This window comes from Trachinotus anak, unplaced genomic scaffold (assembly GCF_046630095.1).
Source record: "Trachinotus anak isolate AG129_WGS33_773 ecotype Australia unplaced genomic scaffold, CSIRO_AGI_Tana_v1 ptg000015l, whole genome shotgun sequence".
In the NCBI taxonomy this organism is placed as follows: domain Eukaryota; kingdom Metazoa; phylum Chordata; class Actinopteri; order Carangiformes; family Carangidae; genus Trachinotus; species Trachinotus anak.
The window spans coordinates 8,411,219-8,437,933 of NW_027273866.1; the positions used below are offsets into that span (position 1 = coordinate 8,411,219).

Here is a 26,715-nt window from a genome sequence, read left to right on the forward strand (position 1 = left end):
CTTTGTATCAACTTTTCTACCAATTAAGTTTTTTGGCAAAGTTTTACAGAGACGACGCTTTTATTCTGAAGATCAAACCGGAAGAGGGTAACGACCCCTTGCAGAGGCACAATCTATCGTTAGACCGTTCAGATCAAACTGGTTTGTTTTGCGGTTGATTCGGCGATATTAAGTCAAATCAGTCGTTAAAGCCAGTTTGCCACGCACTTTTTACACATCTTTGTCTAGATACGTAAATATGAGCGACAACGAGAAAGAGTTCAGGGAGCAGGTGAGTTGTGATTAGGACAAAAAACGGTTCAAAAAAAGAAGTTAAGCTAGCTAACGTTCGCTAACTAGCTTTGCTATTAGCTGCGTTTTCAGGTCTGGTAATGGAAACAAATTTCGAAAACTGGCCTCAAACCTGAGGGAAGTCTGTTTTGTGTAAGACTGGCTGTTTTGTGTGAGTAATTATAAGTGATACGCTCCTACAAGTACATATTGCAACGGCGCTGTTAATGTTGTAACGTTAACTAAGCTAAAGCATGAGGCCTACAAAGCACAGCAGCGCGGAGATATAGGCGCCGCCCGGCCATGCTACTTTCATTTTACAACTTATTTGTAGCTCAATTGTTACCTGGCTTCATCTATTGAAATACCTGCCAGCGTATGTAAAAATATAAACAAGTCACTACTTAAAGTAACTTTCAGCTTTGTCTAAGCAAATGGTAGTTTATGGCCATGAAGACCATCAGGGCTGCAACTAATTAATATTTTTGAAATCAATTAAATTGTTATTTTTTTTCGATTAATCGATTAGTCGTTTGCGCAACAAAATTTTGAAAAACATCAGTTTTTCAAAGCTCAAAAAACTTATCTTATTTTCTTCAAACTCCAACAAAGTTGAATTTATAATCACAGAGGACTAAAGAAACCTCAAAATATTCACATTTGAGAACTTTGACTAGAGAAACGTGACATGTTTTCTTTAAAACAAATTCATAAACAATTGATTATGAAAATAGTTGATGATTTTTTTTTTTTCTGTTGATTGACTAATCGATCAATCGTTGCAGCTCTCAAGACAATAGCAAGCTAACATACAAACGTGTATTTATCTAATATGTTGTTTTCTGGTTTTGCTGTTGTTTTTCTTTGTACCTTTTGGTTTTTAACAGAAACCAACATGCCTTATCACCCTTGTTTGTTCTTTGTTAAGGTTGAGGTTGGAAGAAAGAAAAAGGCGGAAGACGTTTCAGATGTGAAGTTGTTAATGTTTGAAGCTGATGGTGTTGATGCATGCTAATGTATTGGATGCTGAAAAGAAGGAATCAAGATCTGTCCCCACTACTAGTGTTGTAATGGCAGATGGTAAATGGGGGAAGAGGAGGAAAAAAGAAGTCGTTATGTCAAACAGAAGAAAGAAGAAATGAAGGGTTGTTTTGAAGTAATGAAGTTAAAGAAGTTATGAAGTTAAGATCAGAAGTTTACCAGGGTATGAGTAATTTCCTAACAGCCTGCTATGTTATTACTCTTTCATTCTGTTTCTTTCTCTAAAGCATGCACCATTTATTTCCTCTCTGTATCAGAAACATCACTGGTCAATCCCTCCATACCATTTAGGTTTATTTTGTGTGCAATCTGAATTTCAGCTAAATTATTTAATTCCTGCTTTAAATATCTTTTGCAATGTATGACTTTGTGTGATCAAATCCCTAAATATTTAGTGTCACACCTGTTAAATGCCTAAATGTGGTGAACTCCCTCTGAAAGGGGCATGTAGAAGGCGAGCGCAGTCACTTCCTGCCCCTTTTTATTCTTTTTTTTTTTGGCAAAAGCTTGGCTTTAGAGTGTTTCTGACCTCAGTGTCTGGTCTGTCCAGGACTCTCGGCCTGGCTCGAGGAGTGCATCCCCTCGGGGCTCGGCGAAATCCACAAGCCGCTCACCAGCGCGCTCCAAAGATGGCTCCCGCCGTTCCAGGTCCAGATCCCGTTCTCGATCCAGATCCAAATCCAGGTAATACAGGCTTCGTTTTTCAAAGCTGGCTGTGGTGTATAGTCTATGTATACGCATGATCTGCATTTCCCAAACTGTCATGCATGTGTGCAATACAATAAATCACCTACTCAAAGTTAATTTTATGTCTATCTGCAGGTCCCGCTCCCACCGAAGCTCACGCAGGCACTACTCGCGTTCTCGTTCCCGCTCCCACCGACGCCGTTCCAGGAGCCGATCTCGTAGCTGGGAGTACCGCCGCCGTAGGAGCCATAGTCGTTCCCCCATGTCAAACCGACGCAGACACATTGGCAACAGGGTACGTAGAGTCTTTTATACATACTTGGGTTGAGGTATGCATGAGCTTTCTAATTTGAGAATTTGAAATTTAAAGATTCTTCACAGCAATTGTCTAAAGAAACGTCATGGCCTCACTAGTGTTCTTAGTTTCTTGATTTAGTTTTTAGTTTCTTTGATAAGATCATGAGTAAATCCCCTTTGTGGTGTGTAATCTTCATGAATTTTACATCTAAAGCATTTAAAGTCAAATCATTTAATTACTAAAAAAATTCTGGCAAATTGCTGAAAGTCCTCAAATCACTAATAACATTATAATGGTACTTCATTTGAAGCCATTGACCTCATCCTGTGAATTGGGAAATTTATACACATAAATTACAAAATAATTACAAAATAAAAACTGTGCAAGTGTCTATGAACCGCATATCTTCACATTTAATAGAAACGTTTACAAATTTCCTCTGATACCTAGGTGCTGTTATGCTCAGAAAAGCAGAATTTTGTATCAGTGTGGTGTGGCAGGTCATTTGTTCACTACATTTTCACTCTTTTTTTCTCTCACAGGCCAACCCAGACCCTAACAACTGTCTGGGTGTATTTGGGCTGAGCCTGTACACCACTGAGAGGGATCTCAGGGAGGTTTTCTCTAAGTATGGCCCTTTGAGTGATGTTAACATCGTATATGACCAGCAGTCACGTCGCTCAAGAGGCTTCGCCTTTGTCTACTTTGAAAACTCGGAGGACTCCAAGGAGGTAGGAAGAAGATGGGGATATGCATTTAAACTTTGAAAATAAGATTTGATATCATCAAGTGCTTGAATATTTTGTGGTTTTCACTGTTAAGCAGTTGTGATACATTACATACATTTGTGCTGTAGTAACCTCTGATAGATGTTTTGTGTTTTTTTTGTTTGTTTGTTTTTTTCCCCCAATGTATTTTAAGTCTTAGAAGTGTGTTTACTGACAGAGGGAGAGAAGTAACTTTTCTGGTGAAGACATGATAGGGTTTATTCTTCACACTTCTTTAGAGTCCCTGTTAGTAGTGACAACAATCATATAAATAGGTTCTGTTGAGGTTGTATGTGTGTGTCGTGCATTCAGCAGACTTACATGTTTCCTGTATTAAAGAGGTATTTGTCTGAATCATCTTTAATGCACTGAAATTATAGGATTAACATTCAAAGTATTTCAGAAGCTTACTAGATACTTCTGACTGTTTCAGGCCAAGGAGCGTGCTAATGGAATGGAGCTTGATGGACGCAGGATCCGAGTGGATTTCTCCATCACTAAACGAGCCCATACCCCCACTCCTGGAATCTACATGGGACGTCCCACATAGTGAGTGTTTCCTTACTATGCAAGTTTTTATATTTTACTCATATTACTATAATGATTTACAATATATTCAGGAAGCTACTGTGTGTGCGGTGTCTTCCAAGGTGTCACCATATTTTAGTTTTTTATTTTTATTTTTATTTTTTTTTTAGTGGCGGCGGTGGTGGTGGTGGCGGCGGCGGTGGCGGCGGCAGTAGTGGTTCATCACGTCGCGTCTCAAGGGACTATGACAGGGGCTATGACAGAGGCTATGATAGAGGTTATGATCGTGATTATGATCGTTATGATGACCGAGAGTACAGATCATACAGGTGGGTTCTTTTTCACCTGTTTGACCCGGTATTTCATTTGACTTTGAGTTATAAGGGGGTAACTATTAAAATGATTAACTTTCAGAATGGAGTAATCTACTGATTGGTCTTAAGTTTTTATAAGAATATTTTAAAGATCTAGAATGAATAGGGCTAGCAATAAGTTGACCAGATGTCTTAAAAATAAATTATGAAGCCAAATCCAGAATTTTCTAGTTAAACAAATAAGAGAGCATCATCGTGTGTAACATTAAAGGCATTAGGTAAAGTGTTGTGGTTTTCTTTTTCCCTCTACAGACGCAGATCTCCATCTCCTTACTACAGCAGAGGGTATCGTTCTCGTTCCCGATCCCGGTCCTACTCACCACGTATGTTTAAACCATCTTTCTGTTATTTGGCTGCAGAATATATTGATTTAGAATTTGAATATATTGACTTATTTACAGTTTATATGATATTCTGATATTTATGTAACCTTCACATGTACATTGTAACTGGAACAGTTTACAGTTTACTTGATCCACATTCATGTTCCTTATTGTCATTTCTTTTTTCACAGGTCACTACTGAGCAGTGTGAGAAGAGTCAACGACAGATTCAGTGTTATTGTTTGAATACTTGTTTCTTTTCATGTTTTTGACCAGATTATGTATGTGATAGGGATTCAGGATTTGATTATGGATTAAAGGCTAAACAAAGTTGTCCTAAAAATGCAGTCTGTCTGAGGACCGCAACATAAGTGGTGATTTAATCTTTACCAAATTTTTTAGAAAAGTCATGAAAAGTGTTTTTGAAAATTTGCTTCAGGTGGAAACGGGCAGTTCTGCACCAAATAACAATCACTTTTCTCTTATTTTTCATCAAAATATGTGAAATCGCTTTTGGAAAACATAATAACTAAGAGAAATCTGACACAGAATTTCTTTGGTGGTGGTTCTGGTTTGTTTATGATTTGCTCAACAGACTTGTTTTCATGTCAGAAGTATTTTCTGTGAAAGTTATATTACAATTTTTCATTTTGCTGTTTGTATGTAGCTGGTTAAACTGTCAAGATCCTAGTTTGCTCTGGGATGTATTTTAAATACCATGTTTGTTTGTTTTTTGGTGGGGGGGAGTGTATATAAGCAGTAAAGAATTACTTGGGGCATTTGTTGTGGTTATTAACAGTGAAGTATAATGTAATGGTCACGCTGCCCTATGGTTTTACATGCAAGTACTGCAGGTGTTGGACCATGAACTCCTATGAAACATTTGGAATTGTTAGTTTTGTTTTTTCTTTACAAATAAAAAAATATTACTGCTTGGACTTCATGCATGTACCGTCATTCTATTTGGAAATTTTTAAAATATTTTGTGAAGAAAAATACTGTATTAATTCCATGTAGGATGATTTGATGATGGCCTGGAGGCTATGCACTGTCTCGAACTTACTTAATCACAGCAGCAGCACAAGTTTTATTTTGGCAGCAATTGAACTTTTGGGTGAACTCCGTCAAAACTCAAGTGAGAGAGGTAAATATATGGTGATTATCTCCATAGTTACTCTGACAATTTTCTGGACTCACTATTTAGTCTATAAATTGTTATAAACATTCATCTTCATTTCCTATATCCCAGCCTGATATCCTCAATTTTTTTCTTATTTCTTTTTCACGCATCAGCCTGAAATCCATTTATGTATGTTCAGTTAAATATGGTTAAATGTCATAAGACAAAAGCGGTGATTACTTACATTTTAAAAGCTGGAAATGTCCAATTTGTTTACAGTTTTTTAAGTTCAAGAAATATTCATTTACGGCACATGGACATTTGAGGGAATGCAAATTTGTATTGTATTTTTATTTACTTTAAAAAAAAAATCAAAATATGTAATGCGTCCCAAACGTTTTATACAGCTGTATGTTCCTGAACGCTTCCTGTAAAATGTCGACACCTAGCGACGCGGAAAGACAGACAGCCAAGAAAACTGTAACAAATATATATCAACCGATTCATAACTATTATCGCTACAGATTAAAATAAAAAATAAAACAGTAAATAAAAACTCAAGTTCATCAGTCTGACGGAGCGTTCCAGCTCTTTCTCTGACCAATCAGAGACCGCTCACGTCAAAACACTTCCGCTCTGCTCTCCTGCTTGTCTTTTCAGTGGAGTGGCCGGTGTGAGCAGAAGTCAAAACCGTGAACACCACGTAGCCCACAGGCGAAGGACTGAAATAAAGGTACAAAACGAGGTTGTCCCTCAGCTAAAAGGCATTCAGACTGTTTGTAATGAGTGGGAAAGACAGACAGAACTCTGTATTCGGTGAGATATGCTGGCTAACAGCTAGGAGTGTATCCAGTTAGCCTCTAGCTAACGTTAGCGTGCTGTGTTTGAATGAGCATATGACACGTTTTTGGTGGAGCTACTTACTGGCTAAAATCCCAAGGCTGGTGTTGATGCTGATAAGCCTGACTTGGGTTGGTTGTTTTGACAATGGGGTCAAACGACTTGTTCTAACTCTTGCAGATGCCCCCCAAAAAGGGAGAAGCACCAAAACAGCCTCCATTAATTGGACGATTTGGCACATCCTTGAAAATTGGAATCGTGGGATTGCCAAATGTTGGGTATGTACATGTCACTAGCAAGATAGATATCATGAGAAAATAAACATATGTTGGGACCATCATTTAAGACTGATTATTGCATTGCATTCTTCCTTCTGCAGGAAATCCACCTTTTTCAACGTGCTGACCAAAAGCCAAGCTGCTGCTGAGAACTTCCCATTCTGCACGATTGACCCAAATGAGAGCAGGGTACCTGTTCCCGATGAGCGCTTTGATTTCCTCTGCCAGTACCACAAACCAGCTAGGTGTGTGTAACAAGTCGACTCAACTTTATTATTTATGTAGCACTGAACACATAACGTCAAAGTCGCTAAAATGATAAGAAAGAAAAGAAACAAATCACAATAGAAGAGTGAAGGTAATAATAATATCAATAAGAGCAAAATCATTTATTATTAACATTGTCATAATCACTTACCATCACCATTATAAAATCACAGAATGCAAATAGAGACAACACAGACCAACGGAGGCTACAGCAGAAATACCTGAGCTGGTCATGTTAGGCACAAGTAAATCTTAACAAGTACATGCACATTTTAAGATTATTAAAATTTTCAGTAGAAGAGGAGAATCATATGGAGGGGTGAAGTTACATAGATAGTATTTTGTAAGTCTGATCTATGTCACATTACGCCATATCACTGACAATCCCTCCCTCCCATTTGTGTCTCTTTAGTAAGGTTCCCGCTTTCCTAAACGTTGTGGACATTGCTGGTCTGGTGAAGGGAGCTCACTCAGGACAGGGACTTGGAAATGCCTTCCTCTCCCACATCAGTGCCTGTGATGGCATCTTCCATATGACCCGTGAGTTGTCATTACTATTGCCTGCTGCAGCTGTTGTGTAGCAGCAACTGAGTTGAGTGGACAGGTGTTGAGGGCAAATTAGGCTAGTTAGAGCCATTGCTACACTTCTTAAAAAGGAACAAGGCCCATTTTGAGAAGCCTGCAACTTAGACAGGTCAGTTCAGCCAGCTCCTGTGAAAATGTATCACTCAGGGCTTGGTGCATAATTTGTTGAGTACTTGAATGGTGCTGACTGCAATGTGTCAGAAGCACAGGTTATCAAATTGTCAAGTATGTAAAGCTGGCTTTAAATGTCAGGTCAGATTTGTATTTTGTTCACTTATTCTTTGATCAGATCATTCCTGATTTAAATAAAATGTTTTTAAATTTTAGACTATTTTATTCAGATAAATGTCATGTATGGCAACTTTTTTGTTGGAAAGTTCTCGTATTTGACAACTTTGGCTTCTATTGTTTAAATGCTTAAAAGGGGGTTGTTGGAAAATGTTTAGATAAAAAGTAAGGGACAGAGAAAGTTTTGTCGTGGTTGTGGGAACTTAAAAAAAAAAACAAAAAACAATATGAAGTTTATATGGTAACATTTCTAGAATTTAGGTTTTACCTGGGTGAGCAACGTCATCTGAAAGTAGATTTTGTTAATGAGTGGAATTACCTTTAACACCAATTAAGGCCCTCTGATTGCAACATTTGTAAATATGTGTAACATCTGTCAATGCTTGTGTGTTTAAGGTGCATTTGACGATGAGGATATTATCCACGTGGAGGGTAATGTTGACCCAGTCAGGGACATCGAGATCATCCATGAGGAGCTGCGACTAAAAGATGAGGAAATGATTGCTCCAATTATTGACAAACTGGAGAAAACCGCAGTCAGAGGAGGTGACAAAAAACTCAAACCTGAATATGTAAGTAAAGTTTCTTGGTGGGAACACCTGTATCTGTTGTCCTGTTTCACATTTTTATGTCATCACCCTTACCTGCTGCTTCTTGCTTCAGGATATCATAATGAAGGTAAAGAACTGGGTGGTGGACGAGAAGAAACATGTCAGATTCTACCATGACTGGAACGACAAAGAGGTACTGTGTGTGTGTGTGTGTCTGTGTGTATATTACTGAAATAATTTATTAGTGACTGTCTCTATGGATCAGTGGAAAACCACTGATATCCTCTCGGATTATATTTTTTATTGGAAAAGGGTGTTTTCTTTTTACCTTTATTGCATAATATTTATCTTTTGTTCTTGTTTGTTGCTTTTTTGGACAATTTCCTGCCTGTCTCTTCACAGATTGAGGTGTTGAACAAATACCTGTTTCTGACGTCCAAGCCTATGATCTACCTGGTGAATCTCTCGGAGAAAGATTACATCAGAAAAAAGAACAAGTGGTAGGTTTACTTTCTCTTGCTATAACCCTGTGTGCCTTTTTTCCCATGAATTGTTTGTTTCTGTATTTAGTTGCAGTTGAGCATTCAGAAAAGCTGACCTGTTGCCTGTTTTCCACCAAAAAAGGTTGGCAAAAATCAAGGAGTGGGTAGATGCTCATGACCCCGGTGCACTGGTCATTCCCCTGAGTGGAGCTTTGGAGTCCAAGCTGCTGGACATGGAGGAGGAGGAGAAGAATAAGTACTGCGAGGAAATGAAAACACAGAGGTGAGACATACACATAATGTGGAGAGAATCTTTTTGATTACATTCAGAAATTGTTTTAATAAAATAAAATTGTGATTAATGCTTTTCATAATTTTTCAGAGCCCAAAGTGATGTGTTCTCATAGGTTGTTTAATCTGACAGTTCAATAGCAACACAATGATATTCTTTTTACCAGTACATAAAAGCGGCAAATCCTCAGATACAATCAGAAAAGATTCTTGTGAATTAACTGAAGCAGACAGACTCCTAAATATCTGACAGTGCCTCACAGTCAGTGTAATTGGATTGTTATTGCTGACAGGTAAATATTATTTTGAGTCAGTTGCATTAATCAGCCTTTTTTTCACAGCAAACATTTTGACATGTCAGAGCAGGAAATTCACAGCAGGATGTATTAATGAAGGCTTCGTTCCAGAGAACTGGTATACACGATACCTGCCAAATCTACATGCCATTGTGAATGGCAGTTCAAAGTGTTGGCAGTTCAGAAGGCCTTTGACTCAAATGAAAACACTGAATAAGTGAATAAAGCTTACATGATTGTGTAAATCTTCTGAACACAATAAGAGATGATTAAGGAAAGGTGTTATTGTTAAAACAACTGACTTGTATTTGTTCAAGTAAATTACAGATTGGGGTCTTTAATCACTGAAAAGCGCTCTATCATGGCTAATCTTTTTTTTTTAGTGTGCTGACCAAAATAATAAAAACCGGCTATGCAGCACTACAGCTGGAATACTTCTTCACAGCGGGACCAGATGAGGTGCGAGCGTGGACCGTCAGGGTGAGTGTTGTGATATGAATATGATACAAACTCTTCTTCACTGTTCAGTGAGTTTATTTTAAAATCCTCTCTATTGTTCTGTAAAAAGTGTCATTTGCAATTGCATTCCAATTTTAACCATTTTTTCAAAACAAAGTTTCATTTTTGTTGGCTATTTAGTGTGTTTAAAACACACTGCAATGTAGTTGTAATCAGATATAAGTATTTGCTAATGTATTTGTCAACAACTACAACTCCTCCTGTGGACACTAATATGTGGAGGCTGCTGTATAAACAGATAATGAATAACAATATAGTTACACTGTTGTAATAATAAAAACTAAGTGTCCATGTTATCAAATGTGAATATTACATATTTAAGGTTACTGGTGGGACAAATAGTTTTGTCATTGTAACATGTTGTTTGTTTTCTCTCTTTGTGTGTATAAGTGGCCTGAAGTGTAACAGTATTCATCTGAAAACTATGCTCCAAATTTTCTTGATTTTCGGATTAGAAGCACATTATGTTCATACTTTGCTGTTTGTATTTGTTTTGGTATTTGCTGTTTTTCTTTATTTAGATTTTCTTTATTTCATTGTTTACTATTCATATTTGAAAAAAAAGCAAATAATGTGACATAAGGGCAGCAATTCAAAGGTCTATTTACTTCAGTGTTTAATACCATATGTGTTTTGATATTTACAGACTTTCTACATTTGAATTGCATTTGTCTCTCTTTTTGAGTATTTGCAGAACATTTCTTTAATATGTAGGTTTTCACACTTGTTTGTATTTTGCCCTCAGGGGCCACTGCACAGTGTTCCATTCATTATAGTTGCCTCCTAAATTCTCTGAAACTGAAATTCAGGGTAGAAATATAGAAGGTGATTATTGCTTCTTTTTGAGAACTTATTTAGGGGTATGTTTTCACTTGCTCTTTTTGACACCATCATCATCATGATCATGTGCAGCACACTGTAATAATATCATGAGTTATGCTATAAATCCTAATCCTATCTATGATAAAAATTCTTCAAGGTAGTAGTGTGTTGATATATCTGCAGTTATGTTTTTGAGATTTTCTGTTCTGTTTTGCTTCAACAGAAAGGTAGCAAGGCTCCTCAGGCTGCAGGAAAGATCCACACTGACTTTGAGAAAGGCTTTATCATGGCCGAGGTGATGAAGTACAGTGACTTCAAAGAGGAGGGCAGCGAAAATGCAGTCAAGGTTTGTTTTTGTGTAGAGCCTAATGATAAGCTAGATGTGCCACTGTGTTGAACTTTTGTCTATAACTATGTTGGTCATTTTGAACACACTTCAAATTTGTCCTCTCTGATCTTCACCTCGTCTTTCTCAGGCTGCTGGGAAATACAGGCAACAGGGCAGGAACTACATCGTGGAGGACGGGGACATTATCTTTTTCAAATTCAACACACCCAATGCCCCCAAAAAGAAATAAATGAGACCATGCAGTCACCGGAGGGAGAGCTCAGAATACTGTTCAGTCAGGCCCCCGAGAGCTACACTGTCTGCTGGCTTTCATACTTCTCTCTTGAATTCAGAGGATCAACATGCGGCCTGGTTGGCCAGAGATATTTTCTCACCTGGCCCTCCAGGTCTGGAGCAGAATCTATTAAAATGATTCTGTATAATAACATTTCTATACAAACACAATATACATTCCTATGCGAAAGAATATGAACACATTTTAAAAGGGCACCAACTGCACTACTAGTCAAACATTTTTGAACACACTAGATTCTAGCATTCACAGTTAAATAATAATAGTAATGAGATACTATTAGATTTTATTGGAAATTGTCTAATCAGGAGCCTGGGACAGAATTCAAACTGCAGTCTCTTGTGTAATTGATGAAAGCACTGACGCAGCAGGGCTTGTCCTGTATTCTAGATGCTCAAAGATACTTAAAAGGTTTAATTTATGTCATTTTTTTCCCCCTCCAATTTATCTTTAAGACAAAGTTTCATTCCCCTGAGGAGTAACAGCTTATCTCTGCAGTCATTAATTGACACTTACCTCCATGTTGACTTGAAATTAATTGGCAAGCTCTCAGATCCCTAACGAGTGTCGTAATTAGTGTTTTATTAAAAGCAGGTGTGCTGGATTATTAACCGGCTTCTGTACCTTTTGAAACATGTAAACAGTGAATGAATTTGAGTATATAACAGAAGTCTGCTACAGGTGTCTCATTACAGTTAAAGCTTCGTGGATCCTGGCTTGGTCTTTGGCTTAAAATCAAAAAGATTCTTCTCAGTTCCTTCATGCCTTTTCCTTAGTTGAGCTTTCTTAATTGTATGCTATTAACAACGAGGTCATAGGACCTGAGACTGCTAAGATATAGAGTGTCTATGATCATTTGGCTGGCAGTGTGTTCACTTTTAAGAGAGAGTGTGAAATCCATCATAGTGTTTAACTCCAGGTCAGTGCTGTGCTGTATCCTGAGCAGGAGGGATAACGTTATTTTAGAAAGAGCAAGGTAGGCATCCCTGACAGTGCCTGATCAGATGCCTGAGCAAAGAATGTTGTTATACACGCTGCTTTTATTGACTTAAGTTTGGGCTTGTAAAAAAATAAAACACACCAAAAAAAAAAAAAAGACTCCTCACATTATGAGCTCCATCCCGTGTATAGAGACAATGCTTCATTGTGAATCCTGACAGCTCTGTGCATCATCTGGACTGCACAGCCTCAAAAAAAGCATCTGGTTTCACCTCTCCTCACTGTCTTTATTTTTGAGAGTACTTACCATCCCCTTACAGACATCTTGCCAAACTGTGGACATAGAAGCCCAGCCCTCTTTATGAACAGTAATGAGTTGCTGAGGAACAGGGGTACACAGGAGAAAGATGTTACTTTAAAGGGAGCAGAGATCTAATAAATGTCATCCTCATCAATCTGCATGTGTCAATAAAAGGAAACAAACCTGTCATCACTTTGTGTATTTCTATTTTTTTTTTTCATGTTAGAGGCTAAAGTCACAACATAAATAAATTGAGTAATGTGCAGGAATATAGGAGTAATCATAGGCTAAAATCAGGAAAAAGTTGATACATATAAACAAGATATTATAAATTGAATAACTCAGGTTGCCTTTTAAATGACATTCATAAGCTTAAAGTAAAAGTATAACTTTAAACAGATGTGTCCAAAGCATTCACAAAATGCTAAAGCAACCAAGAAATGAAATTCATTACATTTTAACTTCCTTTTTCTGTGTTTATGTGTAGAATTTACAATTTATTTTAAACTAGTATCACTTAATTTTAAAAGCATAATAATTTTCATTTTATCTTCTTGCGTCTGCATGTCAAAACAATCAGTTTTAAAGCTATTTCTGGCCTAGGAGATGTTTTAATTAGAAAAACAATTCTGAGCACTGTACAGGCTTAAGTTTGGCCTAAAAATTGGGATTCAGTTGTGTCCGATTTGAAACTGGTTTTTGTCAACTGTGGTTTCCAAGGTCAAGAATTGACTTTCAATGTGAACATGTTTCCTGCTTTAACTGTTTTTAACAGTTTCCACATAACAATGACTTTAATTGCAAGATGAGTCTTTTTGTTTATGAATGCATCAAGTTATTGATTACAATTAAACAGTAATAGTCCGTAATTACTCAAGTGGCTTTTTTAAGGTTTTCTTTTTTAAACAAGTCACTTTTTTGACACTTTCCCGCTGGTAAAACAACTTTTATTGTGAATTAAACCTTGAATGCTTTCCCCTGCTTTGGTTATGTATAGAAAGTAAACTACACAAAATTTGTGCTTGTGAAGTGTCTACGGAACTTGCAGGCAATTTTTGGGTTATGTGCCAATTAGGACACGAAATAAAGTGTTGTAACGAGCTATAACTGAGTACATGGTTGTAATAATTGCTGATTGTAGTATAATGGAGGCCAGCTGACGAACAAAGTCACGAAAACTTCAGGAGCTGAAGTGTTATGGCAATTAGAAACCTCGTTGTATACAAATAACAACAATAGAGCAGGGTGAATAACTTTATTTGGCAACAGTTGGTAGAATAAAGTGTGTACTTTCGACACAAACGTAGCCGTTTTCCAAGTACCTCTGCTCAGATTCCCGACAACTGCATTCCTCCTCTCGTCTCTCTCAACAACAAACAGGAAACGCACGTCCTATTAAAAGAATGACTGACATTCCGCTTAGCCACTGACGTCTCGCCGAACCCCACGCTCAGCCAATCGCCTTAGAGAAGAAGGGCGGGACATCCTGTAATGTGATGCAAATTGGACGGTCAAGCGTGTTGGTCCCACCTTTTTGTGTTTCCCGCACCGTCAATCAAAATAGAAAAAAAATCGACCCGAATTCACCGATCAACACTAGCCCGCCTTTGATAAAACAATCATGTTCGGAGTTTAGTTGATCAGATAATCCTTCCGCTTACTACCATTCACGCTATGACTGGTACGTAAACATTTAGCGCATCGAAGCGTGCAACTAATCGGTGAGTTTGTGCAGAAACCAGCGAAACAAGCTGCGTCTTTTTATCTTTTGCTCTGCTGCTAACTGGCTAGATATGGTTAGCTAACTGAGCTAGCAGGCTAGCCACGGAGTTGACAAAGTAAACAGTCAATCTGGGCCGAAATCGCCCCAGACTCTCCGCTGCAAAGTTGAATTTCGCAGTCAGCTCCTTTAGGACTGGAGAGTGGGGATGCTTTGCGGGCTTTTCTGGCAGGCAGGAGTTGAAGATTATAGAGTTTTGCTGAGTTTCCCCCTCTCTCCCTGCTAGCGCCAGAGCAGCCTCTGAAACAAGGAGAAATGGCGTCCGCGGACGTGGACAGCAGTCAAAGCGAGTTTCTGCAACCCGGCGGCGCAGCGGAAACACAGGTATCCGACATTTTCTAGCTCGTCTTTCTCGCTCGCTTTCGATTGCTGGTTGTGTTTTTGAGAGCATGAAGTTCACACGTTTTAAAATTTTGATGGCATGGGGTGAAAGCCGTACACTTCCTGTGTTCCCCTCAATAACGGCCACCCACTTTACCCCTGTAAAACCCGCCCATAGTGGGTAGGACACTGGAGTCAGTCACTTGGGTCGGCTCGCTGGAAGATAGCCGGTGTATCTTGGACTTGGAGGATGCAGGGGTGTGCTAATGTGGCAGGGATAGCGTCCATAATCAAAACAGTACCGTTCAATTGTGTTGTAATAGCCACCCATCCCCCACACCTTGCTCTCGACCATTTCTGAGCCTGTTATCTTCACTCTGCGTGTTGGTGGCTGCATCCAGCTTGTGCCTGTTTTATCGTCCATACTGCGTGATCACCCACTGCCCATGATTTACTCTTGTCTTCGATGTATCAGCACAGTCTCTGCAACCATAACTGTTTTTCAGACAATAGCAGGGCTGCCTCCCTTTTCTTGTGACCTAATCTGAAGCTGAGATGAATCACTGTCTACTTGTAGAAGTGTAATCTGTCCTTGTTAAGCAGTGTTAATTTTACTCCCAGACAACAGATATGTCAGCCATCCAGCTGACGGGTTCAGACCGATGGGAGGTGTTAACTCCTGTCTCGACCGGGAAGGAAGACCAGGGAGTTGTTCACATTCCAAACTCGGGGATCGTCACATCCAACGGGCAGTACGTGCTTCCTATTGGGAGTCTTCCCAGCCAGCCCATTTATGTTACTGCATCTGGGAATGAGGCTACAGCCAATGGAGTGTCAGGCATCCAGTATCAGGTAAAAGGGGAAAGAAACCTGTTTAAGATATAGTAGGTGTTCAGTTCAGGGGGTGGTCTTGCTAAAAAACTGTCACTCCTTTGTCCAGGTCATCCCCCAAATCCAAAATGCAGATGGGACACTTGCAGGATTCCAGACACAGGGATTGGATGATGGCACGGGGCAGATCCAGCTCCTCCAAGATGGCAGCCAGGGCAGCATCGGGATCAGTTGCGCCACGACGGCGGCCACAGACCTCCTGACGCAGGGGGGGCAAGTACAGTCAATCCAAGGTGTCCCGCTGGCTGGGGGGACAGCATACACCAGCACAGTACCTGTAGGGCTCCCTGGCAACATAACGTTCGTCCCCATAAACAGTGTGGATTTGGAGTCACTAGGGCTCACCGGAGCGCAGACGGTCCCCATTGCAACAGGGGTAACACCTGAAGGCCAGCTGATCATGAGCGGCCAGACACTGGAGAGTCAGGGTCAGGACGGCAGCGGCAAACAGTCGCTGGTGACAGTGAGCAACGCCAACCAAGAGCTCTACGTGCCAACCACCACCACCACTTCCTCCTCCAACTCCTCCCATCTCCCCGAGACCATCGATGGGACTGGAGTTCTGACCCAAGCAACCGCTGTGTCCGCGGGCGTGTCTGACCCCTCCTCCTCAGAGAACTTCAACTCTCACAACCACCTGCAGCAAATCCAGGTGAGCACTTGCCTTTAATGTCATCACGTGTTATCTGTGTCATGCCTGTATGCTGAAAGGTGGCGTTTTCCAGCCTAAAGGTCAGAACCGCATAAAGTGGTAAATACATTATATCACTCAAAATTTTGTTTATTTTTTTCAGATTTTTCCTATTTTTTGCTTATTTTTCTCGGGTAATTTCACCACTTCAGGCCTTTAACATCCTTCAAACTAATTAATGAGCAGGAAAAATCGATCTTTGGTCCACACTAAGGCCATAACTAGTGACAACTAAGGCTGGATATTTGTCTGTAGCACACAGTATTGAAAACCAACGAGCACTGAAAGCTGGCACTGAAAGTTTGTTGTATTTGTTTTTTTGTTTACCCGTTCTTTCAATCGGTTCCTACTTTCAAAGACTTTTTTTTCTTTTTTTTTCCTCAATTTTAGGCAGTTGTAGTTTGGATAAGTTCTTGTACAGCTGCCTGTGCTTTTTTAGTTAAATGAAAAAGGGTATGGTATTAAAAAAACATGATGATATCCCTCTAAGTAAGTGCCCCTTGGTATTTGTGTTAAAACTCAGGTATCAATACTAGTATCTAGTACAGTGAGGACGAGTCACAGTAAAGATTTGTTTTAAGAGGTCATAAACTATTAAGGATGGAAACCATTACTTTAAGGCCACAATACAATGCATTTTTCCATGTTATGCATTGTTACTGTGTATTTATGCTTAGGCTTGTTGAAGCCACAAGTGTAACCCTAAATTTCCCATTATTTATTTGACGTGTGTTTGTTTATGTTTATATACTATATGACTACAATTGCAAGTGCATACTGCTAGAATGGTGCATTATACATATTAGAAAAGACACTTCAATGATTAGATGTCAGCGTGTGAATGCAGCTTGTGTGCCGCCAGCTCTCGAGATTCTGGATCTTCGAAATTCAACCACAAATAAACTCTTAGCCTGTGAGAGCTGACTCCACTGTGCTGTAAGCTGCTTTCTCAGCCTCTGTGTATAATTTTTCTTTTTGCTGTTCCCTTTGATCTGCAGGTGTCAACCTCTAACGCCACTACTATCTCGCAGCCAATCCTGCAGCTGTCTGGGGACAGTCAGGCCCAGGTAGCCCAGGTGGCTACAGGTCAGGACCTGACGGCAGGAACAGGTCAGACTCTACAGAGCGTGCAGCTGGTCAACCCTGGGACCTTCCTCATCCAGGCCCAAACTGTCACCGCTACAGGACAGATTCAGTGGCAGACCTTCCAGGTAAGCTAAAAGAATTGTGTAGGAAGTTTATTCATGTTTCAAAGCAGTAAAGTGGCTACAGAAATTCCCTATTGCCATCTTTTAAGTATTATGTTGTGTTTTCGTGCTGTTTCATATGACTAAGATGTTTCTATTCTCTCTTGCTAGGTTCAGGGTGTCCAGTCACTCCAGGGGCTCCAGTTGCCCCAGGGCCAGGGTCAGGCCCAGCAGTTGACTTTAGCGCCAGTTCAGACCCTCCCTCTGGGCCAGGCAGGACAGGTCAGCCTGCCCAACCTCCAGACTGTCACAGTCAACTCTGTAACACAAAGTGGAGTCCACTACACACAGGGAGAGGATGCCAACAGTCCAGCTGGTACGGGACGCCTGTACATGCTCAACTTCCCCACACATAATTCTTCATAATTCTTGCAAATGTTAAAACGCTGGTCATTAATCACTGAAAGACATCGTTAACCTGCACCGCCTGCCTCTCTCGTCCCCTTTTTTCAGGTATACAGATAAAAGAGGAGCCAGACTCTGAGGAGTGGCAGCTGAGCGGAGACTCCACGCTGAACCCCAGCGACCTGAACAATCTGCGTGTTCAGATGGGAGACGAGGACATGGAGACGCCGAGCGGGGAGGGAAAGAGGCTCCGCAGAGTAGCCTGCACCTGCCCCAACTGCAAAGAGTCCGGAGGAAGGTGGGAAAGATAAAACGCACAGATACCAGGGAGGTGTAGGTGTCACACTCCCCCGTATTTATTAGAAACAATAAGATTAAAAAACAATTTAAAAAGATTAACTGTGATATTATGCAAGAGTTTGAAAAAGTGAAGACAAGTAAACAATATTTTACTTGCATCATAATGACATTAATACAAAATGATATTACCACCATATTATCCAGGCTGTAGCCAGTTTTAATACAACTATAAAATCCATTTTAATGACGCATTTCTGTGATATGACTGTAACTCCCAGATGTTATTCATTGCAGTGGCTGTACTAAACACTCATTGTCTTGAAACCTCAAATTAGCTCATCGTTTTTTGATTCTTTCATAGTTTCAGAGCTCGTGTTTAACTTTTGTTTGTTAAAGTTGTTAAACTGGTTATCCACAATGCAAATCTATATTTGCATGGAAAAACATTCATGCAAGGACATAGGGATGTAAAGATTATTATTTTTTCTTTCTTGCATTCCTTATGTCTTTTTAAAGACCATTTTTCAGGCTTTGCAATTACTTTTTTGTTTTATTTTTCTCTTCATGTACTCATGTATCATCTACAGTATTTGTGTCTTCTACTCATTCCATATTTTTCCTTTGTGTCACAGGGGTTCAGGCATGGGGAAGAAGAAGCAGCACATCTGCCACATCGCAGGCTGCGGGAAGGTTTACGGGAAGACGTCCCATCTCCGAGCTCACCTGCGCTGGCACAGCGGGGAGAGACCCTTCGTCTGCAACTGGATGTTCTGTGGGAAGAGGTTCACCAGGAGCGACGAGCTACAGAGACACAGGAGGACACACACAGGTGAGACGAAGCTCACACAAGTCTTGACATTTCCAAACACAGTTGTACAGTCAACACTTTTGATTTTTATGTACCGGCTGCTTTTATTTCCTCTCGATTTATTGTATGAAAATATGACAATTAAGCTTGGAGCTAGCACTCAGTGGTAAACAAGGAACATGCCTTCAGCTGGGATGAGTGATGACATATTGTATTCCTGCTTCCTGTCCGATGATAAAAACATAATAAAAAAAATAATAATGGTAATAATGATTTAGTTTTTAGGACATAAGATAAGATCGCCTGTATTAGTCCCACAGTGGGGAAATTCACATGTTACTGTCGTTAGACATTGCAGTTAAAACATAACAGACACCAAAACATACCCAAATATTTTCATGTTCCTCATAGATGTTTGTCTGCAGCTGTCCAGGATTTAAACGTGTTGGGTGATGTGAGGATAAAATGAGACAATTTGCATAAATGTAATACTTCTACTACTACTAGGTTTTTGTTGTTACTTAAATTGAATAAGCAATTCTAAGACATTGTTTGTGGCTCAGTTAATCTCTGATAGGGATTCGTCATTTATTTATTTTTGCCTTCATTTTTCATACTTAATTATGATAATTTTAATTTAAGAATCAAGGCCCATATGTAAAAACAAAAACTGTCCTTACTAAAAATGGACTGTTCGTGTAGCGTTTGCCTGTGATTTACTATAGAAAAGAGAGGTTTATGAATGACTTGTTAAAACGTGTATGATTGTGTTCTTCATCATGAGTTAACATGCATTGGTCAGGCTCTCTTCAAGCGTTAGTGCTTTTCTTATGCCATGGTGTAGAGTTCAGTTTAGGAAATAAGATGGTGGGTGCTAAACGTTGTTCTACATATTTTTTCAGCTTGTATTAGAGTCTTTTATCCTGCGTGTTGAACATGTGTTGACCCAAAGTTTTGAAAACAGATCTTGTCACTGAGCCACAGTTTTCTCTTAGGGACCACTTCTTTGGTAAAGTAGTTTTAATGAAAACTGTTCTCAATCACAGTTTATTTTTAGGAACTGTGACCAATATTTTACAGTTACAGACCCAAAACGTCCATATCCATCTGTGTTGACATATATGGTGCTAGTGCTGTTTGGCTAAATGAATTTTACCACAGGTCTTGAAAAGTTTTAAAAAAGGATTGAATTCAGTTTCCTCAAAAAAGGCCTTAGGTTTGAAAAAGTTTTTGGGAGAATTTACACACCAAAAGTTGTATTTTTTTTCAACAATCATTTTCTGATGTGAAATTTCAGCAATTTCATGTATTTAAAATAATTATAGGCCTTTTTGTCTCTACTGCTTTAACCCACCGGTTAATCTACTGGTTAAACCAGTAGGTTAGTGGTTTTACACACTGTCTGATGTTTTTGTTTTATCGATCTCACAGGAGAGAAGAAGTTTGTGTGCACAGAGTGCTCCAAGAGGTTTATGCGAAGCGACCACCTGGCCAAGCACATAAAGACTCACCAGAATAAAAAAGGCGGCGTTCCCTCGTCCACATCTCCGCCCACCACCGATGCCGTCATCACTACCGACGGAACCACACTCATCCTCCAGACCGCCACTACTCACGACCTCGTAGCCAATCAGGAGATCCCTTTGCAGCTGGTCACTGTGGCGCCCGGTGAGGTCATGGAATGAAGGGGTGAATGGGGTGAGGTGGCTTTTTGAGAACTGGCCTACCACAGGGACCTCTTGGGCTCTTCTCTTCCCCTCTTACCTTTTTTTTTTTGTTTGTTTTTTTACATATGAATATATACGTAAATATATATGACAAATATATATATTTTAAGTAAGAGTTATCATGACTTTGTTTGTTTTTTGCAGTCTTTTTATAGGCGGGCAAAAAAAAACATTAAAATGTGGTTGCTATGTACACGCGTAAACACACTCACATACACACACACACACCCAAGAAAACATGCATTAACACTCAAAAAACACAACATGAATACTCACCACAATGAAATGCCTTATTTTGTATCATACTCTTGTATAAAATGCTGGAGGTGCATGTGTTTTTTAAGCTTTGCAGATGATGTTAACTGTAAGAAATGTTTGTAAAATGGAGAAGATAATGATGAGGAGGCGTTCTTGGAAGAGAGAAAACGAAGAAGTGAACCTCTCTGGGATTATTGAGTTTTGTCTCTGGAGAGCTCTCTGTTTGAAGCAGCGCAACATCCGCGCTGAACTGTTGCACTGCTGCTGCCAGGAACAAATGGGTTTGTTTTTAAGAGGAATTGTTTGACATTTTTGGCAAAATACACTTATTAGTTTTCTCTCTCAGAGTTAGATGAGAAGAGGGTTAGCTCTCATGTTTGTACAGTAAATATGAAGCTACCACCAGTGGCTGGTAAGCTTAGCTTAGCATAACGACTGGAAGTGGGGAAACAGCCTCTCATTAGCTCTACAGCTCATTAGTAAACATGTATCTTGTTTGTTTAATCTGTAGAAAAACTGATGCATACATAACCTCCCTGTAAAAATGACAGATTAATGTTTTTACACCTTGTTTTTTTTTTTTTTTTTTTTACATCTTAAACAAACAAAATTCAACGTGTTAATTCATGAGCTTTAGAAGTGCTGGTGGGTGGATTTTGTTACCTTTGGACAGAGCCAGACTGCGGCTGTTTTCCCCTTTTCTCATCTACTTCTTGGCAAGAAAGCGTTTTTCCTGAAATGTCAAACTTTTCCTTAGCAGCAGCTGTCGCCCAATCATTGACAGCCAACAGGACGGTGACGCTGATGTCATGCCTTGCTGTTTCAAACAGAGCAGGAGGTTTAGCTGGCAGTTAGAGAAGGACATCAGTGCCACTGTTTACTGATCTGAAGTCGTTTTCCCACCTTGAGTGGGGGGAAATAGATGCAAGCCGCTCTGAAAAAGGGCAACTTCTTCCAGCATCCGGTCAGTCTGAACAGAATGTCTCATCTGTCCTCACGAGCACACCGTCCGCTGTGCTTGTCCACATCAAAACACGTCTTTTACTTTCTTTTTGCATATTTTTGTTGTAAATTTGCGTTGTATTTCAGTTTTCCTGTTCTTTTCGCCGATCTGGGTGTCATATAAATGAAAGCCACGTGATGGTGATCATTTTAAGAGATTTTAAAATGTAGAGCGGTTACCTCTGAATTCCTGCAGGGCTTTTCGTTGTCATTGTAAGCTGCACATGGCTGCAGGAGGAAAACATGCACCAGTGCTGCCATGTGAAGAAAACGGAGAAACGGATGCAACAAATCAGCAAGCCCACACGGGCATTTTTTGTCATCGAACATTCCAGTTGGACACCAGATGATGTGGGATTAGTTTTGCAATAACTGCTCTGTTGGTAATTCTGGCCAGATGTCACTCAAGTCAAAAGGAAAACAATCATGCCATTGTTTGTTTTTGTTTTTTTTTTTTTAATTTTAATTAATGTAATCCCTTCCTCTGTTTGTCTGTTATGTTTGTAGCATTCATTTACGTGTATATTATCTTATTTTCACATTGTTTATAGAAGCCATTACTTAGTTAACTGAATTTGTTGTATCAAAACCTTATTTTAAGTGATTTTTTTAAAGAATTGGTGTAAAAACTGAATGTTACCTTTTTGTAAAACATTTTTTCAAATGGATCACAATAAAAGTCTGAAACCTTCCAGTGACAGGTTTTGTGTGTTGAGGGCAACATCAAGTTATCTTGCATGCAGAGAAATTGTGTTAACCTGTACCCGACAGCCCTATCAGATGAACTCAAGCACCCCTCCATTGACAAAAGCCATTACGTAAGTATATCAACCATATATCCATTATCTCTGCAACCGTTTATTCACTTTTTTGGCTATTTTCTATTATCCATCACTTTTAGAAAAGCATTTCAACCTTTTTCTAGAAAAGTCTTTCTCATTATTTTAGTTAATGGGTTTAAGTGTTACCCCATACCTTTAGCTAGCTATGTCAACTGTTTATCCATTAATGTGACCTGACCTTATTGTTTACTTTTAACCAACTATTTGAACTGTTTATCCATTACGTTGAGCTAATAATCGCATCTATTAATTATTTTTCAGTTATTTATTTACAATCATCAATTCGAACTATTTGAACTGTTTTGTATTTATTTTAGCTCAATATTTCAACCATATCCATTACTTTAACCTGCTATCAGTTCTTTTAGCAAACAATTTAAAGTATTACATCATTTTCGGCTTTTTAAACCTTTTACCCATCACCTATTTCAACTGTGTATTGATTATTTTCACCTATTGCCACTCATAGCTAACTATTTCCCCTGTTTATCCATTACTTTTAGCCAACTATTTCAACCTTTTAGTCATTACTTACTTACACATTTTAGCCATGTCAGCTGTTTATCCATAACTTTTTGCAAATTATTTAAACTGTTTATTCATTACTTTTATTTCAGCTATTTATCCTTTACTTATGTCTATTTACTATTACCCCCTAGTCTTAACTATTCCAACTGTTCATCCATTATTTTACCTATTTCAGCCATTTATCCACTACTTTCATCTATTATCCCTTACTTTAAGCTCGTTATTTCAACCATTATCAATTTCTCTCACCTATTTACCATTATCCCCTACTTTTATTTCAATTAATTATCATTATTATTAATCATCATTTATGTTTAGAAAACTATTTCAAGTCTTAATACATTTTAACCTATTTCTCATTCTCTCTTACCTTTAGTCATTTTGAACTCTGCTTGCGAACTAGATTTAGAACTTTCAATTCCAACAGTTGTTCAGGTGTAATAAAGAAATGTGTAGATTTAAATTTTTTTTTTTTTTTATTTAAGTCATCATCTTATTTTATTTTTTCAAATTAATTATACCTTTCCACCCTGAGACTGCAGAGGTCCCCCTACCAGTACCCTTGGTAGGTTATCAGAGGTGGTGGAAACTGTGAAAATACACTGGACCACTTCTTTATTGGGGATTTTTATTTAACAAAAATATCTGACAGCCAAAACAGGATGATAACGACAGATCCATGGATGTTACCAAGAAACAGAAAATCTAATATTTTTCAGCCAAACCTTAATGTCATGGCTGCTCTTCCCTCACAGTACCGTAAACTAAACCAGATAACAACCTCTCCCCTTTCCTCTGATTCATACTTTATGCAGCAACCTGCTCAAGCTTCAGACATCCTTCCCTGAGAGTCACAGTGACATTAATATTCCACAAGAAACTGGAGATTCAGTCAAGCCTGCTGATTTTGTTCTTAATTTTCATGGCAAATACCAGATGGTGAGTGTAAACATGATTATCACTCATTTCTGAACTCCATTCAAATTCCCTTAAAGTGTTGTTAAGTTTAGATTGGGCACTAAACATCCTCTGTAGCTTGAGGTGATTCTTAAAAGAAATATAACAAGTGGATCCACAACTGTACAAAATAATGTATAATGTACATGTAGCTGTAACATTAAATTTCCAGACTTTGTTTGCTTTTTCTAAATGTCTCAAGTGTGGCTGGGCAGAAATGTGATATGGTTTTACAAAATTCTGCTGCAAAACTAAAAAACAAACAGTCATTTAAGTTTTTGATTTTTTGATGTAATGAATAACAGGATCACAGTTCACTTCACTGAATTTCAGTTTGATTATTTTATGTTATTTTGCATTAATTTGCCACGTCGATTAAAAAAAAAAAAAAAAAAAAAAAAAAAAAAAGAAATTTATGTCATTATACTGAATGACAAACATTTGGCCCAGGTCTAGTTGCTGTAAAGTAGAAGTATAAACCTATCTACCTGTACCATTTACCAATCCAGAGAAAGGCCAACTTTAAAATTAATGTTGAATCCCAGTTGAGTGAGCCGAAATCCTTCCCACCACCAGGTGTTTGGTTTGTTAGAAACCCAAGTTTTCTGTTCACCTCCCTTTGTGCTTCCACCACAGCCAGAACCAGAATCCCCAAATCAGTGCAAACTAACAGACTGACATCTATCACAGGGGAAAGAAAAACTACACTGAAAAAAATAGAATCCATATTTGATTCGCTTCACAAAATACATTCTCACAGTCACTGCTTGCACACACATACAGAAAAGCCTCTTATAGCTGACCACTAAAATTCCCCCTTCGTACGTCATAAAAAAAACAAAACAGAACATTATTTTAACTGTCTAGCACTGTTTGTGGTCAGTCAGCAGTCCCCAAGGCATAAGAGGAGCTTCTCTTCATGAAGCAGACTCTTTAAACAGAGTCCAGTTCACTGCCTCATCACAGTCACTGCAGGATCCTCACAACTCTGTGTGATCATCTGAAAGAGAGACAGAGAAGATAAAAATGCATCGACTTGATATATGCACTTGGCACACAAACTTTGTTCTAAGAATTTCTACTTAGGCATTTGTGTTAAACCTGTATGTGTGTCTGTCAGTGTTGAGTACCTGTGCCCTGCTGCTTTGTTCTGTGGCTTGCTCCCTCCTGGACTCTGGTCTGCAGACGTTTAATCTCTTGGTCATAATCGGTCCACTCAGCCACGATCCTCACCGCAGCCTGCAGCTTGGGCTCCTTGGTCATGGGGTTGTTACACTGAAATCAGGAAAAAGAAATGGACTAAATAATCAACTGATGTTCACACTCGTCGTCCCTCTTCATTCCTGCTACTCTGAAAGCCATATGATTATGTAGTATGGTAATCTCTTGACAGCTGACACAGGATGCATCACGTAGTCAAAGCTCCCACTAAGATCCTTTTCCACAAAGGCTCGAGTCATTTTCCGGTGTCCTATTTGTCCTCCGTGTGGAGAGACTGAGCTCCAATCTCGACAGCGAGATAAATTTGAGCTTGTGAGGTGAGTTTAGCATCCGTTTTACTTAATGTATTTTATGGTTTTGTGTGTTGAGTTTTTTTAGTAGCTAGGTGAAACAGAATAGTTCCCCTTCAGGGACAGTAATGTTAAAGTTGTGGTTCAAAACAACTGAATGGCAACAGTTTGGGGAATCTTTACTCCAACAGGCCAGTGAACACATGGTCTGTGATCGCTTTTTACAAATAAACACTGCAAAGCTTGGTTACTTCCTGTGCAGAGTGAACTCTGCAGATTTCTTTACTGTTGCAATTATTTAATGTTTCACCAAGGATGTAACACTTATTCAGAGTAACACTCACTATTTACTTAAATACTACTCTATAGTAAGTCAATTATTTCCTCACAATTGCCTTGTCTGCCCTCTAGTGGCTGTTAAGAGGCATCACACTTGTAACAAATCCCATCACTCGTCCCTGCAGCTTGTTTTCTGTTACTTTTTAAAGCATTTTATCCTGATGCTATCCCTGACATCTACACACACCCAACACACACACACACAGACACAGACAAACTTTTATTACCAGGTCTATCGTCTTGGCGCTCTTCTTAGAGCTGTCATCACACCAGGTCTCACACCACAGCCACTCCTGAGGCAGAGACTTGATGGGCACCTGGTGGATCATGTTGTTGGGCAGATCCTGAAAAAACAATGAACAGTGAGGCCAGTGAGAGAGGCAGGGACATAAAGTAATATTTTATAAAACACAAGAAAACATTTTAATGACACCAGGACACATCTATAGATGCTATAGATTCATTAATGTCAGATTTTTTCAAACATTAAAAATTATGACAAAAAGGGTTCGGCAATGTACAGGCAAGCAGGAGAAGAAGCATTTGCCTAACTAACACTTCCCACTCTGCATTGTCACTATCTGCTGCCTCTGTTTGTCGTCAGTCGTGTGGTGATGCTGTTACAATCAGGGTTTGTGTTCAGGGACATTAGAGAGTCCC

General features: G+C 39.1%; 4 protein-coding genes across 8 annotated transcripts in view; 3 read left to right on the top strand and 1 right to left on the bottom strand.

The window, feature by feature from the left end:
• The first annotated feature begins 78 nt into the window (after positions 1 to 78).
• LOC139633048 (transformer-2 protein homolog alpha-like) lies at positions 79 to 5,226 on the top strand. Of its 2 annotated transcripts, XM_071498426.1 has the most exons (9): positions 79 to 271; positions 1,199 to 1,474; positions 1,862 to 1,995; positions 2,134 to 2,293; positions 2,839 to 3,027; positions 3,497 to 3,612; positions 3,762 to 3,920; positions 4,218 to 4,288; positions 4,480 to 5,226. In XM_071498426.1, exons 4-9 carry the CDS (start codon positions 2,261 to 2,263, stop codon positions 4,488 to 4,490), a joined length of 579 nt encoding a protein of 192 aa, XP_071354527.1. In that variant the 5' UTR covers positions 79 to 271; positions 1,199 to 1,474; positions 1,862 to 1,995; positions 2,134 to 2,260; the 3' UTR covers positions 4,491 to 5,226. The 2 variants fall into 2 exon arrangements, with proteins under 2 accessions (XP_071354527.1, XP_071354526.1); XM_071498425.1 differs by lacking the exon at positions 1,199 to 1,474 and having other exon boundaries at positions 81 to 271.
• Positions 5,227 to 5,995: 769 nt separating this feature from the next.
• Positions 5,996 to 12,697, top strand: LOC139633047 (obg-like ATPase 1). Its single transcript, XM_071498424.1, has 11 exons — positions 5,996 to 6,141; positions 6,429 to 6,526; positions 6,628 to 6,771; positions 7,206 to 7,333; positions 8,063 to 8,238; positions 8,330 to 8,410; positions 8,620 to 8,717; positions 8,842 to 8,982; positions 9,670 to 9,766; positions 10,851 to 10,973; positions 11,104 to 12,697. Exons 2-11 carry the CDS (start codon positions 6,429 to 6,431, stop codon positions 11,203 to 11,205), a joined length of 1,188 nt encoding a protein of 395 aa, XP_071354525.1. The 5' UTR covers positions 5,996 to 6,141; the 3' UTR covers positions 11,206 to 12,697.
• Positions 12,698 to 14,052: 1,355 nt separating this feature from the next.
• On the top strand, positions 14,053 to 22,570 carry LOC139633045 (transcription factor Sp3-like). Of its 4 annotated transcripts, none has more exons than XM_071498419.1 (9): positions 14,053 to 14,189; positions 14,515 to 14,612; positions 15,231 to 15,461; positions 15,550 to 16,152; positions 17,190 to 17,402; positions 17,550 to 17,754; positions 17,892 to 18,081; positions 18,716 to 18,912; positions 20,323 to 22,570. In XM_071498419.1, the coding sequence occupies exons 1-9, from the start codon at positions 14,183 to 14,185 to the stop codon at positions 20,574 to 20,576; spliced, it is 1,998 nt and encodes a 665-aa protein (XP_071354520.1). In that variant the 5' UTR covers positions 14,053 to 14,182; the 3' UTR covers positions 20,577 to 22,570. The 4 variants fall into 4 exon arrangements, with proteins under 4 accessions (XP_071354520.1, XP_071354522.1, XP_071354521.1 ...); XM_071498420.1 differs by having other exon boundaries at positions 14,055 to 14,229; XM_071498421.1 differs by lacking the exon at positions 14,515 to 14,612 and having other exon boundaries at positions 14,054 to 14,229.
• A 1,285-nt stretch (positions 22,571 to 23,855) lies between these two features.
• Positions 23,856 to 26,715, bottom strand: part of uggt1 (UDP-glucose glycoprotein glucosyltransferase 1) — a 31,158-nt gene continuing 28,298 nt past the window's right edge. Inside the window, exons 38-40 of the mRNA XM_071498418.1 lie at positions 26,283 to 26,399; positions 25,336 to 25,480; positions 23,856 to 25,205 (exon numbers count right to left, since the gene is read on the bottom strand). Of these exons, the coding sequence (XP_071354519.1) occupies positions 25,186 to 25,205; positions 25,336 to 25,480; positions 26,283 to 26,399 (282 nt within the window). The 3' untranslated portion in view covers positions 23,856 to 25,185. The remainder of the gene's footprint in view (positions 25,206 to 25,335; positions 25,481 to 26,282; positions 26,400 to 26,715) is intronic.